Source organism: Dipodomys spectabilis, unplaced genomic scaffold (genome assembly GCF_019054845.1).
Source record: "Dipodomys spectabilis isolate Male_0828 unplaced genomic scaffold, ASM1905484v1 ptg000499l, whole genome shotgun sequence".
In the NCBI taxonomy this organism is placed as follows: Eukaryota; Metazoa; Chordata; class Mammalia; order Rodentia; family Heteromyidae; genus Dipodomys; species Dipodomys spectabilis.
This window is the reverse complement of record NW_024871176.1, coordinates 704,904-717,943: the sequence shown is the minus strand read 5'-3', so window position 1 is coordinate 717,943 and position 13,040 is coordinate 704,904. Positions and strand designations below refer to the sequence as shown.

Genomic DNA, 13,040 nt, shown 5'->3' with positions numbered 1-13,040 from the left:
CCGCGCGGCGGGCCAAACTTCACCGCAGCTGGGACTAAAGATCCCCTCCAGCCCAGCCAGCTTTGGAGGCCGGCCGCCCAGCCTGAGAGCGTCGAAGCCACGCCCCCACGGGGGCGTGCCCGCCGTCGTTGCCCTTAGGCCCCGCCCCGCCGCCCTGACCCCGCCCCCCCAGTCCGGAACCGCTTGCGGGCTGCGGGAGGCGTAAGGCCCGCGTCCTCCGTCGTCCATGGCTGCTGCCTTGCTCGCCCGGGCCTGGGGCCCCCTCCGCGGAGGTGAGTGCGCTCGGGCTGCGCAGCACGGAGCCGGGCGGGCGGGGGGGTCGGGCCTGCCCCAGCCCGGCAGCCGGGCCAGCGGCATCCCTTTGGAGCTCCCGCGCGGCCTTTGCCCCAGATGGCCTGCCCCGGGTGCCGGACGGGCCTGGGCGCAGGGACGCGGCCGCTCCGCGCCTGGCCCGACGGGCCCCCCTCCCTGCAGCCCCGCCTGTCCCCCCACCACTGGCTACTTCCCGAGCCAGGCCCAGCCTTGAACTTTAAGATCTGTGACCTTGGACCAGACGCAGCCTCTCTCAGCCTCGGTTGTCCCAAGTGCAGAAGGGCCGTGGGGTGACCCCCCCCCCCCCCCCCCGGGCACGTTCAGCACTGCCATGGCCTGGTAGGTTACGGGTGCTTCGGAACGTTAGCTCCCAGGAAGTTGGCTTTTTAAAAATCAGTGGTGAGGAATAAACCCGGAGCCCGGAGCTAACTTGACCCCAGCTCCCTAGCTTTTTTATTTTGTCCAGAGGAGATAAGGTCTGGCTTACTTTGCCTGAGGTTCTGAGACTGGGCCTGACTCCCCATCCGTAGTGTCTGGCACTTCAGGCTTGACCCACACCACACCCAGCCTGTAGATTATTTAATAACGGATTATTTAATACAGCAGTGTTTCCGATTTGTCTTTTGACTCCAGCTGTAACTACAGTGCCATATGCCTTTGAGGCGTCTTTGGCCAACTGTACCTACTCACCCTAAGTAGGAAGAATCGGGGAACCCTTGGCCTAGAACAGACTAACTCTACTTTTACTATGCCTTTGATCCTCCCACGCCCAAGAGCCAAGGGCTATTGCCATCCAGTGCATATACAAAGAGATGCAGTAAAGCGTTTGGAGATCATAGTAAGCACTCAGTCAGCCTGGCTTTCCAACAGCAGTACTATTGACATTAAATACAGTCTCATTCTTTAATGAGTTCCTGGCCCTCAGCCTCCTGAATAGCTAGGACTGCCAGGCATGGGTCACTGCACCTGGCATGGGTGAGCAAGTCTTGGTGATAGGACTGCTTGTGAACAATAGGATGTATAGCAATATCCCTGGCCTCTCCCCATTGGATATCAATGGCTTTCTAGTGGTGACAACCAAAAGTATCTCCAGGGACTGGGAATGTGACTTAGTGGTAGAGTGCTTGCCTAGCATACACAAAGCCCTGAGTTCCATTCCTCAGCACCACATAAACAGAAAAAGCCAGAAGTGGCAGTGTGGCTTAAGTGGTAGGATGCTAGCCTTGAGCAAAAAGAAGCTCAAGGACAGTGCTCAGGCCCTGAGTTCAAGCCCTAGGACTAGCAAAAAAAAAAAAAAAGTATCTCCATTGATCTAGCCAGATGTCCCTAGCTTGTGGTGTGGGTAGGTGAATATCATCCCTGGTAAAGGAACTTCTAAGTGAGTGGATCATGATTCTTTTTTTTTTTTTTTTGTTTTTGGGTCCGGTCGTGGGGCCTGAACTCAGGGCCTGGGTGCTATCCCTCAGCTCTTCAGCTCAAGGCTAGCACTCTACCACTTGAGCCACAGTGCCACTTCCGGCTTTTTTCTTTTTGCTTATGTGGTGCTGAGGAATCGAACCCAGGGCCTTGAGCATGCAAGGCAAGCGCTCTACCACTGAGCCACCCTCCCAGCCCCCATGATTCTTTTTTTTTCTTTTTCTTTTTCTTTTCCCAGTCCTGGGGCTTGAACTCAGAACCTGGGCACTGTCCCTGAGCTTCTTTTGCTCAAGGCTAGCATTCTACCACTTGAGCCACAGCGCCACTTCTAGCTTTTTCTGTTTATGTGGTACTGAGGAATCAAACCCAGGGCTTTCTGCATGCTAGGCAAGCACTGTACCACTAAGCCACCTTCCCAGCCAGATGATGATTCATTTTTTGTTTTGTTTTGTTTTGTCAGTTGTGGGGCTTGAACTCTGGGCCTGGGCACTGTCCCTCAGCTCTTCAGCTCAAGGTTAGAGCTCTAGCACTTAAGCCACAACGCCACTTCTGGCTTTTTCTGTTTAAGTGGTGCTGAGGAATCGAACCCAGGCCAGGGTCTCATGTATGTGAGGCAAGCATTCTACCACTGAGCCACCTTCCCAGCCCTTATGATTCTTATTGTTATTAACAGTACTATTGATTCCAGTCTCCTTTTGCTTCCTGTCAGCAGCGCTCCGTCCTAGGGACTGGAGGAGGTTACATACCATCTACCAGTCAGTGGAGCTGCCCGAGACACACCAGATGTTGCGTCAGACATGCCGTGACTTCGCTGAGAAAGAGCTGGCTCCCATTGCAGCCCAGCTGGACAAGGAGCATCTCTTCCCCAAGGCTCAGGTGAGAGCGCGCCAGCCTCAGCAGCCCATGACACTGTCTGTTCGCGCATTGAGTAGTGACTGTGACGCACCGAGACCCCTGTCAGGGAACCCCACAGCCAAGCCTGGGACCCTGAAAATACTCTACACAGGCTTCCCTTGTCCACCACTGGCCTCGAGGAAAGATTTGATTTCCAAAACAGTAACAGCACACAGCCGATGGCTGACATGCTTACCATGTGCCAGGCTGCGTGCTCACAGGACTAGTTACAGCTGGCCGAGTGTGTGCCTTGTGCCACACACCATCCTAAGCCTCTGATGGGTTATCTTATTCTGAACACCTGTCCTATGAAGCCCATACTGGACCTCTGATGAAACTCAGTGGTTGATGAAACTTATAAGCTATTACATAATGCAACAAAGTCATGGAACTCATCACCTCCAGACCAGGGACTTGAACCCAGGTCTATTTTCTCCCATACTCTGAGATGCCCACCAATAGTCCTTCCAGTTTGCTTCAATTTATATTCAGCCCATCTGTAATGACATGTTCAAGATGTTTCTTTTGTATCCACTGATCTAGCAAGATGTCTGGTGCATTGTACCAGCTCAGTAACACCTTAAATCAAAGCTTTGTGAAAGGACAAACCTTTCCAGTGTCACCTCCCTCCCTCCCTTCCTCTCTTCCTTCCCTCCCTCCCTCCCTCCCTCCCTCCCTTCTTCCCTCCTTCCTTCCTTCCTTCCATCCTGGGATTGGGCCTCACACTTGCCGAGCAGGCACTTTACTTCTTGAGCCACATCCCCAGCCCTCCTTGCTTGTTTTCCAATGCAAGAAAGCCAAGAGTTGTGTCCCCTGGACCACAAGAGTGGCTTGAGGCCACTCTCCCTGCTTAATGACTTTGTGTGGTTGGTGTCCTGAGCATCTCCCTGGACTGGGGGAAGACTTCACAAACTCGAGCTGAGTAGGCAAGTGGCTTTAGAGTTACCAAAACCAGATGATCCACTGGTAGACTCGAGACATGAGTCATCTTATTTTAATCCTTACTTACTCTAATCATTTTGCCTGCTGCAATGATTATAGGATTAAGTGAGATAATGTATACTAAATGCCCAGTGCCTGAATGGTAGCTGTTGCTACCATTATTTGTGTGTGTGTGTGTGTGTGTGTGTGTGTGTGTGTGTGCTTCCTGAGTAACTAGGATTACAGGCGTGAGCCACCAGCACCTGGTTGGTAATATGCTCATTCACAGTTAAGAAAATTAAAGCATAGAAATGTGAGTGATAAGCTGGGAATGTGGCTCAGTGGTAGAGTGCTTGCCTTGCATGCATGAGGCCCTGGGTTCGATTCCTCAGCACCACATAAGCAGAAAAAGCTGGAAGTGGTGCCCTTGTAATTGTAACTCCTCTGTACAGTATTTTCACACACAAAAAATTATGAAAAAAAAAAAAGCTGGAAGTGGTGCTGTGACTCAAGTGGTAGAGCGCTAGCCTTGAGTTCAGAGAGGCTCAGGGACAGTGCTTAGGATTGGCAAAAAAAAAAAAAAAAAAAAAAAGTGAGTGAATAACAGGGTAGGGACATGGCTCAAGCTGTAGAGCCCTTGATTAAGCAGCTGCAAGGTCCTGAGTTTGATCCCCAGTACCACCATATTGTTGTGTTCCCTCAGTTTATTTTTTATTTTTTAATTAAAAAAAATTTTTTTTCCAGTCATGGGGCCTGAATTCTGGGCCTGGGCGCTGTCCCTCAGCTCTTCAGCTCAAGGCTAGCGCTCTACCACTTGAGCCACAGCGCCACTTCTGGCTTTTTTTCTTTTTGCTTATGTGGTACTGAGGAATTGAACCCAGGGCCTCATGCATGCAAGGCAAGCGCTCTACCACTGAGCCACCTTCCCAGCCCAGGATTACAATTTATGTTCACCTTCCCAGCCCCTCACTGGTTTGTCTGTTTTTTGTGGTCCTGGAAGTTGAACCCAAGGCCTCACAAATGCCAGATAAGCCTCCATCACCTGAACCACATCTACAACCCAAGTTCAGAGCCTATGAATCTTTTCCCTTCTGCAGACAGAGGTTTGGGTTGTTTCCAGCATGTGCTCATTCCAAATGCAGATGGAAGGAATGTCCTTGTCTGTGTGTGTTGGTGGACACTGTTTGGTTGGAGCTGTGCTGGGGGATAAGCCTGCTAGCCATCAGTGCATACTGGCGCTTGCTCTGTGGAGTGCGGGACATTGCAGGTCCGCCTCTCCATAGGGAGTGGCTAGGAGTGGCCTTGGGCTGTTGTACACAGATTTCCTTAACACTCCTGAACAGGGAGGGGAGCACAGCGGACAAAGGCTCAGTGCTTGTTTTATTTTTTTGCCAAGAGTTTCCACATCTGCTCTTGTTCACCCGATAGTCATGGCCTCAGGTTTCGGCCCTGGGTGGAGGAGTGCCCAGTCTCCTAGTCTTAACACTGTACTGCCTGAGCGGGGCTGGTTTGTGGGATGCACGCGTTACTCTCCAGTGTTTGCTTCTCTAAACTGAGGGCTAGGTTTGCTTGCCTTTTGCTTTTCTAGGGCTAAGTTCCCAGTTACATGAGGAAAACAGGACTGAAACAGGCAGTTTCTACTTCAGAGAACTGAAACATAGATAATAAAGTGCATTTGCAAAGATCCAAATCCTACAATGGGGACACTGGGATCAGAATGGTAGGAGTGAGTCACAGGGTGCAGAGCTTGGTGGCTCACCCCTGTAATCCTAGCTACTCTAGGAGCTGAAGTCTGAGGATCATGGTTTGAAGCCAGCCAGGGTAGACAAAGCTACGAAACTTTTTTTTTTTTTTTTTGGTCTGTCGAGGGGCTTGAACTCTGGGCTTGGGTGCTGTCCCTGCGCTCTTCAGATCAAGGTGAGTGCTCTACTGCTTGGCCACAGAGCCACTTCCAGTTTTCTAGTGGTTTTTATTGGAGATAAGAGTCTCATGGACTTTTCTGCCCGGGCAGGCTTTGAACTGAGATCCTCAGATCTCAGCCTCCTGAGTAGCTAGGATTACAGGCATGCGCCACTGGCTCTGAGAAACTCTTCAATTAATCACCAAAAAGCTAGAAGTGGAACTGTGGCTCAAGTGGTAGAACACTGGCCTTGAGTGAAAAACCTCAGAGAGGGGCTGGGAAGGTGGCTCAGTGGTAAAGCGCTTGCCTTGCATGCATGAGGCCCTGGGTTCGATTCCTCAGCACCACATAAGCAAAAAGAAAAAAGCCGGAAGTGGCGCTGTGGCTCAAGTGGTAGAGCACTAGCCTTGAGCTGAAGAGCTAAGGGACAGCGCCCAGGCCCAGAGTTCAGGCCCCACGACCGGACCCCCCCCCAAAAAAAAGAAAAGAAAAAGAAAAACCTCAGAGAGAGTACAAGGCTCTGAGTTCAAGCCTCAGTACTGATACCAAAAAAAAAAAAAAAGAAAAGATAGCGGGTACAGTGTGAGTGTATGGTAGAATGCTTGCCTGGCACGTTCAAGGCCTGAACCCATCCCCAATGCTGCCAAAAGGAAAACAACCCCCACAGCCTAATGGTAATGCCATCAGTAGGTAATGTCTAGAGGTTTACTTCCCAGGTCTGTGAACATATATTTAACTCATTTAATCTTCAGAACAACTCCATGAGGGGGCACTTCATTACCTCATTTGCAGCTGAAGAAATGGGGGATGAGGAGCAGTGATGGGTTCTTGCTAATTGAGCAGCTCAATTCCTGAAGAATTTCTTGTTCCCCGAAAAGCAGTATTATATAGGGGAGGAGAATTGTGAGTGAGGGAAATAAAAAATCAGGAGGAAAGCCAGTGCCAATTTCTGCTTCAATGGCTGGCTTTGTAACTTTCATTGTGTGTGTGTGTGTGTGTGTGTGTTGGGTGCTGTCTCTGAGTTTTGTGCTCAAAGCTAGTGCTCTACCTCTCAAGTCACAGCTCTACTTCTGGCGTTTTGGTGGCTGATTGGAGATAAGTCTCACGGACTTTCCTGCCTGAGCTAGCTTTGAACCTTGATCCTCAGATCTCAGTCTCCTGAGTAGCTAGGATTACACGTGTGAGTTACCAGGCGCCAGGTCCAACCTGGTGTTTTTTGTTTTGTTTTGTTTTGTTTTTGGTTGTGGGAGTTGAACTCTGGGCCTGGGCGTTGTACTAAGCTCTTCAGCTCAAAGCAAGTGCTCTACCACTTGAGCCACAGCACTACTTTGTTTTCTGGTGGTTAATTGGAGTCCTACCCAGGCTGGCTTTGAACCTCGATCCTCAAATCTCAACCTCCTGAGAAGCTAGGATTACAGATGTGAGCCACTGGTGCCCAGCCCAATCTATGTGTTTTTAACACCTGGTAGTCACTCTATCTTCCTGGGGTAAATCTGAGTGTGGCTGGGAGCCCCTCTGTCCCAGGCTACCATTGTGCCAAAGCTGAGCTTAGAACCTGAGCACAGGAACATGCCATGGCCTCTCCTGGGCCAGGCCTGCCACAGAAGGCATGCACGCTCTGAGCAGGACCGCCCTGCCCAGGCGCGTGTGAGGTGGTCACATTAGAGCACTGTCAAGGGGCCTCCTTCCCGCAGAGCATCTACCCAGGGGATGGAGTGTGGAGCTTGGATCTCATTTGCAGGTCTCAGCTTGTTGCTGCTCAGCAGAGAAGTGTATGCAGTGGCTTGCATTATGCAGGGAAGACCTGGAGAGGGGGAAGGCCAGGTCAGGCTTAGGGTCTTTCTTTTTTTTTTTTTATTTTTTTGGTCTGGTCGTGGGGCCTGAACTCTGGGCCTGGGCGCTGTCCCTCAGCTCTTCAGCTCAAGGCTAGCACTCTACCACTTGAGCCACAGCGCCACTTCTGGCTTTTTTTCTTTTTACTTATGTGGTGCTGAGGAATCGAACCCAGGGCCTCATGCATGCAAGGCAAGCGCTCTACCACTGAGCCACCTTCCCAGCCCATGGCTTAGGGTCTTGTAAGCCAGTGTCAAGGAGGAGACAAGCCATTTCACAAAGGGCTGTGCATGGTTGCGGAAGAGTAGCTTGTCCACCACTTGGTAACGCCAGGCACCTTTCACCTATACTCAGTCTGAGCCAGGCCCAGGCTGTGTTTTCTGTGTATCATCTTAACAAGCCTTTGACAAGCTTTATGAGGCATTTATTTTGGGAGGAGTAGGGAGGTGAAACTTTTACAATCACAGGAGTACCACTATAGAAAAGAAAACTCCGCAAGCATTCTTTGTGATGTACATCTCTTCAGTCAAAGCAGCTTGAGAGCACGGTTACAGTAAGAAAGGTCAATTGTCTTCTAGATCTGTGGACTCTGCCCTGGTGGTTGCAACCAGCCACAGACCAAATAATGAGAAAGGCTGGGCCCGGTGGTCCATGCCTCTACTCCCAGACACTTGGGAGGTAGAGATAGGAGTGTCTGGGTTAAAAGGCAGTCCTGGCAAAGTTAGCACACAGGACCCTATCTGTAAAACAAAACAAAAAGCACAAGGACTGGGCAGCAGCTCATGTGGTAACATATGTGCCTAGGACCTGATTCCCAGAAGCTCCAGAAAAAGAAAAGAAGCAAAGAATATGTTCAGGAGAGAAACTGCTTTTGTACTGAGCATGTGCACTTTTTTTTCCTTCTTCTTTTTTTCTTTTTCTTTTTCTTTTGCCAGTCCTGGGGCTTGAACTCAGGGCCTGGGCACTGTCCCTGCGCTTCTTTTGCTCAAGGCTAGCGCTCTACCACTTGAGCCACAGCACCACTTCCAGCTTTTTTCTATGTATGTGGTGCTGAGGAATCGAACCCAGGGCTTCGTGCATGCCAGACAAACACTCTACCACTAAGCCACCTTCCCAGCCCTCTTATTATTTTTTAATGCGGCATGACAACTGTTTTCATAGTATTTGTACTGTATTGGCTGTGATAAGTTTTCTGCGAGGGTACTGGAGAAAAGGTGCTTTGGTTCCATGCAGTCCTGTGTTGTTTTCTGCAAGGGACTTGAGCTCCTGCAGGAAACCTGGCAGCCCTGTAGACACTGCAGCACTGAAGAATCTCTTCAATCCCAGCCATCCCACTTTGATGCTCTGTGGCCCGGCTGGGAGCTCCACTCCTTCTCACCTTACTATGAGGTTAACACACAGGGCTGCATTTAAGTTGCTTTTCATCATGCTTTGGAGAGACTCAAATGAAACAATGCACAAAAAGCATTTAGCCCAGAGTTTAGCACATGGTAGGCCCTTAAATTAATCATTATATTGCTATTACTGTTATTTTTCCAAATCAGAAAATCAGAAGTTCCAGGCTTACGGTTCCTTCATTCTGTCACTGACATTGGGGCTACAGCACCGAGGAAAAGGGCAAAAATCTGTTCTCACAGACAAGGAGAAAGACTATCAAGAACATGTTGCCAGGGGATGGTGGCTCATGCCTGTCATCCTAGCTACTCTGGAGGCTGAGATCGGAGGATTATGGTTTGAAGCCAGCCCAGGCAGACAAATCCAAGCGTCTCTTACTGCCAATGAGCCACCAAACAGCTGTGTATCCAATCCCCAGTGGGGGTCAGGCACATGGTAACAGCTGCACCAGAGTCACCAGAGTGCATGATTCAGGACTTGACCTGCTCTCTTGGGGCCAGGTGAAGAAGATGGGCGAGCTCGGGCTGCTGGCCATGGACGTCCCCGAAGAGCTCAGTGGCGCCGGCCTTGACTACCTGGCCTACTCCATCGCCATGGAGGAGATCAGCCGCGGCTGCGCCTCCACCGGCGTCATCATGAGCGTCAACAACGTGAGCCGCTTGGGGAAACCCCGTGGGGTGGGAGCCCAGGGTGGGGGCCCGGGTCCCCTGGCTGCGCACAGCCCCGCCTCTCAGCCTCAGCCCACGGCATCCTCCGTGCACTCAGTCTGCAAAGAGCAGGCGCGGGGTGGCCTCCAAATGCGCCCCTCTTTCCCTTCCAGTCTCTGTACTTGGGGCCCATTCTGAAGTTCGGCTCCCCGGAACAGAAGCGGAAGTGGATCCCCCCTTTCACTACTGGTGACAAAATTGGCTGCTTTGCCCTCAGTGAGCCAGGTACTTCAGGGGCAGGGGCGCCCCTTCTCCACCTGGATTCTGGGGGAGGGGGGCTGGGTGTCCCCAGAGGGAGAGGCCCCTGATGTGGGCACTGGGCTGGGCTGCCCAGTCCTGGGGAGACCTCCACAGCCTGCCTGGGGGGCATGGGACCGTGTGGCTTTGGGGACCTTTCAGCTTGAAAATGCCTCTCCCCGCAGGCTAGTGCCTGAGGCTCTGGGACCTAGCAGGGCCTGCAGCAGGTTGCGGGGTCTCTGAGCACACCTGCTGGCCGGGCTGTGGGGGGCTCTGATCCTGAGTCTGTGTGTGGGGCAGGAAATGGCAGCGATGCGGGAGCCGCTTCCACCACAGCCCGGGAGGAAGGTGACTCGTGGGTCTTGAACGGCACCAAAGCCTGGATCACCAACTCCTGGGAGGCCTCGGCCACCGTGGTGTTCGCCAGCACAGACAAGGAGCGGCAGAACAAGGTGGGGGCCGAGGGCAGGCCAGGCCGACCTGTGGGCTGGCTCTTGCCATTTGTAGATGGAACCTCAGCTCTACCAGAGCTGCCCGCTGGGGAGTCTGCACACACACACACGTGTGTGTACACGTGCACACACACATGCATGCACACACACGGCAGGGCCCCGGTGGGAAGCCCTGCGGCATGGGTTCCGTGACGGCAGGCGAGCCCGGGCCAGCGTGCTGGTAGCCTCAAATCACTCTGCTTCTCTGCCGTTCCAGGGCATCAGTGCCTTCCTGGTTCCCATGCCAACGCCCGGGCTCACGCTGGGGAAGAAGGAAGACAAGCTAGGCATCCGGGCCTCATCCACAGCCAACCTCATCTTTGAGGACTGCCGCATCCCCAAGGAGAACCTGCTCGGGGAGCCTGGGATGGGCTTCAAGATAGCCATGGTGAGCCCAGGGGGGGGGGGGGGGGGCGGCGGCCCCCCGGCCCCGGCCCAGGCCCCAGCCTGCAGCCACTCACCCGCTGGTCCCCACAGCAAACCCTGGACATGGGCCGCATCGGCATTGCCTCCCAGGCCTTGGGCATCGCCCAGGCCGCCCTGGATTGCGCCGTGAGCTACGCTGAGAACCGCAGGGCCTTCGGGGCACCCATCACGAAGCTCCAAGGCATCCAGGTAAGGGGGGGCCGGGCTCCTGTGCCTCTGGGCCTCCTTCCTCTCTGCTGACTGGCGGGCCGGCTTGTTGCAGTTCAAGCTGGCGGACATGGCGCTGGCCCTGGAGAGTGCCCGGCTGCTGACTTGGCGTGCCGCCATGTTGAAGGATAACAAGAAGCCTTTCATCAAGGTGCCTGTCGGGCCGAGGGACTCCCTGAGGGAGAGGCCGGGTGGGTCCTTGCCCAGCTGGGCCTGTGGGTCTGCTGCTCCTATGGGTCCGGGGCCAGGAGCTCTGCCCTGAGGCGCTCACTCTGCCATCTCTGAGGTTAGGAGTCGGCCATGGCCAAACTGGCTGCATCAGAGGCTGCGACTGCCATCAGCCACCAGGTGAGCCTCGGGCGGCTCCGTCCCGCAGCCGGCCCTGCCCCATGGGCGGCGTGTGAGTGTGTGTGTGTGGGGGGGGGGGGGGTCTTCTGAGAACCTGCTGTCCAACTTAGGCTATCCAGATCCTGGGCGGCATGGGGTACGTGACCGAGATGCCAGCTGAGCGGCACTACCGTGATGCCCGCATCACCGAGATCTACGAGGGCACCAGTGAAATCCAGAGGCTGGTGATTGCCAACCACCTGCTCCGGAGCTACCGGAGCTGAGCCCGCACAGCCCAGCGCCCTGTGCACTGTGGGGAAGGGCACGACCACCCGGGCTTGGCCTCCACTTCTGCCTGGTCAGATGGGAGGGCAGGGGCCTGCCTCCTCATGCCAGGCCGCCCTGCCCCTCACCTCCCGCCACTCCCGTGCAGCCGGTGGGAGTCTGTGCAGGAGAGGCGGGGAGACCCGTCTCCAGCCTCCATTCTGGGCTCTGCTACCTCTTCACGAGTCACCAGCCGTGCCTCATTTCCTGTGGCCTGCAGGCGGGGCTCTGGGGGCCAATGACCCCCCCCCCATGCTCCTGCTGATGGAGTGAAGACCTAGGGGGGCGGGGGGCTCCCCAGTCAGGAGGAGGGCTGGCGGAATGACCAGGCCCCTGGGGCAGAAGTTGTGCCTAGACCCTGCGGTCTCCGTGTGGTCAACAGAGGACAGGTGTGTGCTCCCTGGTCACGTGTGCACTGACTAGCCAATAAAGCACACCTGTGTCTTGACCCCGCCCTGTGTCCTGGCTCTCCAGTCTTTTGTCTGTGCCGCCCAACAGCCCCCACCCGTATATGGGAAAAGCTCAGGCTGTGGTGGAAGGGCTGGAGGCAGCTCTGGAGGGTCAGGGAGCGGAGCGGCCGGTGTGTGTGTGGAAGAGCCGGGCCAGCCGCAGGCACAGGCCCTGGGCCAGCCAGGCCTCTGGGCAGCCGCAGGACAGTGGTCAGTGTGCCAGAGCCTGCCGCCGTCCAGGGCCCCGCCGCCCGGTGGGGCTGGCTCCGGTGCATACCTGAGCTTTGGTCTGCTGTGAGCCAATGGCCTGAGGGAAGCAGCTAGAACAGTTGGGAAGAGGTGGGGACGGGAAGGGTAGCTGCCTGTCAGTACTGATGCGTGGGCTCTGGGTGACCGTGGGGAGGACGCTTGGAGAAGCCATCACCATGCGGGGGTTGCTGTGCTGGTCCCAGAGGGTCCCCCCCCCCAGCCCATGCCGGGGGAGGGGCCGGGGGAGGGGCCAAGGAGGGGTGGGTAGGGCCTCAGCGAGTAAGGCTGCGCTTCCTTGAGTTGAGGTGCTGATCCTGCTCAGGTGGGCTCCCGCGCTGGGGCTGGGGCAGGGCGGGGCCCCGTGGTGTCTTCCTCCATAAGGCCTTGCACCTGTTCCTGCCCCCAGTGCCACTTTCTTCCACCCGGGTAGCTTGGAGGCGTTTGCGTGTCTGCTCTTCTCCCAGCTCCAGGTAAGCACCAAGTGTCTCGGCTCCGAGCCTCTGTGGGTCTTGATGTACCCCCGGATCTGTGCTCAGCTGCCAGCCAGAGGTGCAGTGGGCAGGGCGGGAGAGAAGCTGCCAAGTTGGACTTGCCCAACTTGGGGGGCAGGCGAGGCTCCCTGAGGGGCCTCTGTGAGCCAGGGCTCTGTGGGGGCTCTGACGCTTTTCCCCAGGGCCACTGCGGGGGACACAGTCCTCTAGGGGGCAGGGGAGGAGCATGGGGGAGGTTCAGAGAGGAACAAGGGAGCCCCATCTGAGCTTGGGCCCAGGCTCAGGACCCAGCTGTCCTCACCCAAGCCAGCGCCCCATCTGAGGGCCTGGGGTCCATCCCGGCACCCACTGAGAGGCGTCTGGGGGTCAAAGGACAGCTTGAGCCACACATTTCCAGCTGGGCTTCTGCCTCTCAGGACTGGCCAGGCCTGGGGCAAAGGGCAGACCATGGAGGCCACAGC

At 55.0% G+C, this 13,040-nt stretch overlaps 1 protein-coding gene across 2 annotated transcripts; it reads left to right on the top strand.

The window, feature by feature from the left end:
- The first annotated feature begins 164 nt into the window (after positions 1 to 164).
- On the top strand, positions 165 to 12,091 carry Acads (acyl-CoA dehydrogenase short chain). 2 transcript variants are annotated; one of them, XM_042669625.1, is made up of 11 exons: positions 165 to 272; positions 2,441 to 2,604; positions 9,172 to 9,321; positions 9,492 to 9,603; positions 9,916 to 10,067; positions 10,324 to 10,494; positions 10,584 to 10,721; positions 10,795 to 10,890; positions 11,031 to 11,087; positions 11,198 to 11,378; positions 12,080 to 12,091. In XM_042669625.1, exons 1-10 carry the CDS (start codon positions 227 to 229, stop codon positions 11,348 to 11,350), a joined length of 1,239 nt encoding a protein of 412 aa, XP_042525559.1. In that variant the 5' UTR covers positions 165 to 226; the 3' UTR covers positions 11,351 to 11,378; positions 12,080 to 12,091. The 2 variants fall into 2 exon arrangements, with proteins under 2 accessions (XP_042525559.1, XP_042525558.1); XM_042669624.1 differs by lacking the exon at positions 12,080 to 12,091 and having other exon boundaries at positions 11,198 to 11,843.
- Positions 12,092 to 13,040: the final 949 nt, after the last annotated feature.

Excerpts from the sequence above, each read along its gene's own strand:
- Acads (XM_042669625.1), top strand. The coding sequence starts at position 227 with ATGGCTGCTGCCTTGCTCGCCCGGGCCTGGGGCCCCCTCCGCGGAG. Across the intron at positions 9,604-9,915 it reads CTTTGCCCTCAGTGAGCCAG|GAAATGGCAGCGATGCGGGA; the intron begins GTACTTCAGGGG and ends TGTGTGGGGCAG. Across the intron at positions 10,495-10,583 it reads TGGGCTTCAAGATAGCCATG|CAAACCCTGGACATGGGCCG; the intron begins GTGAGCCCAGGG and ends TGGTCCCCACAG.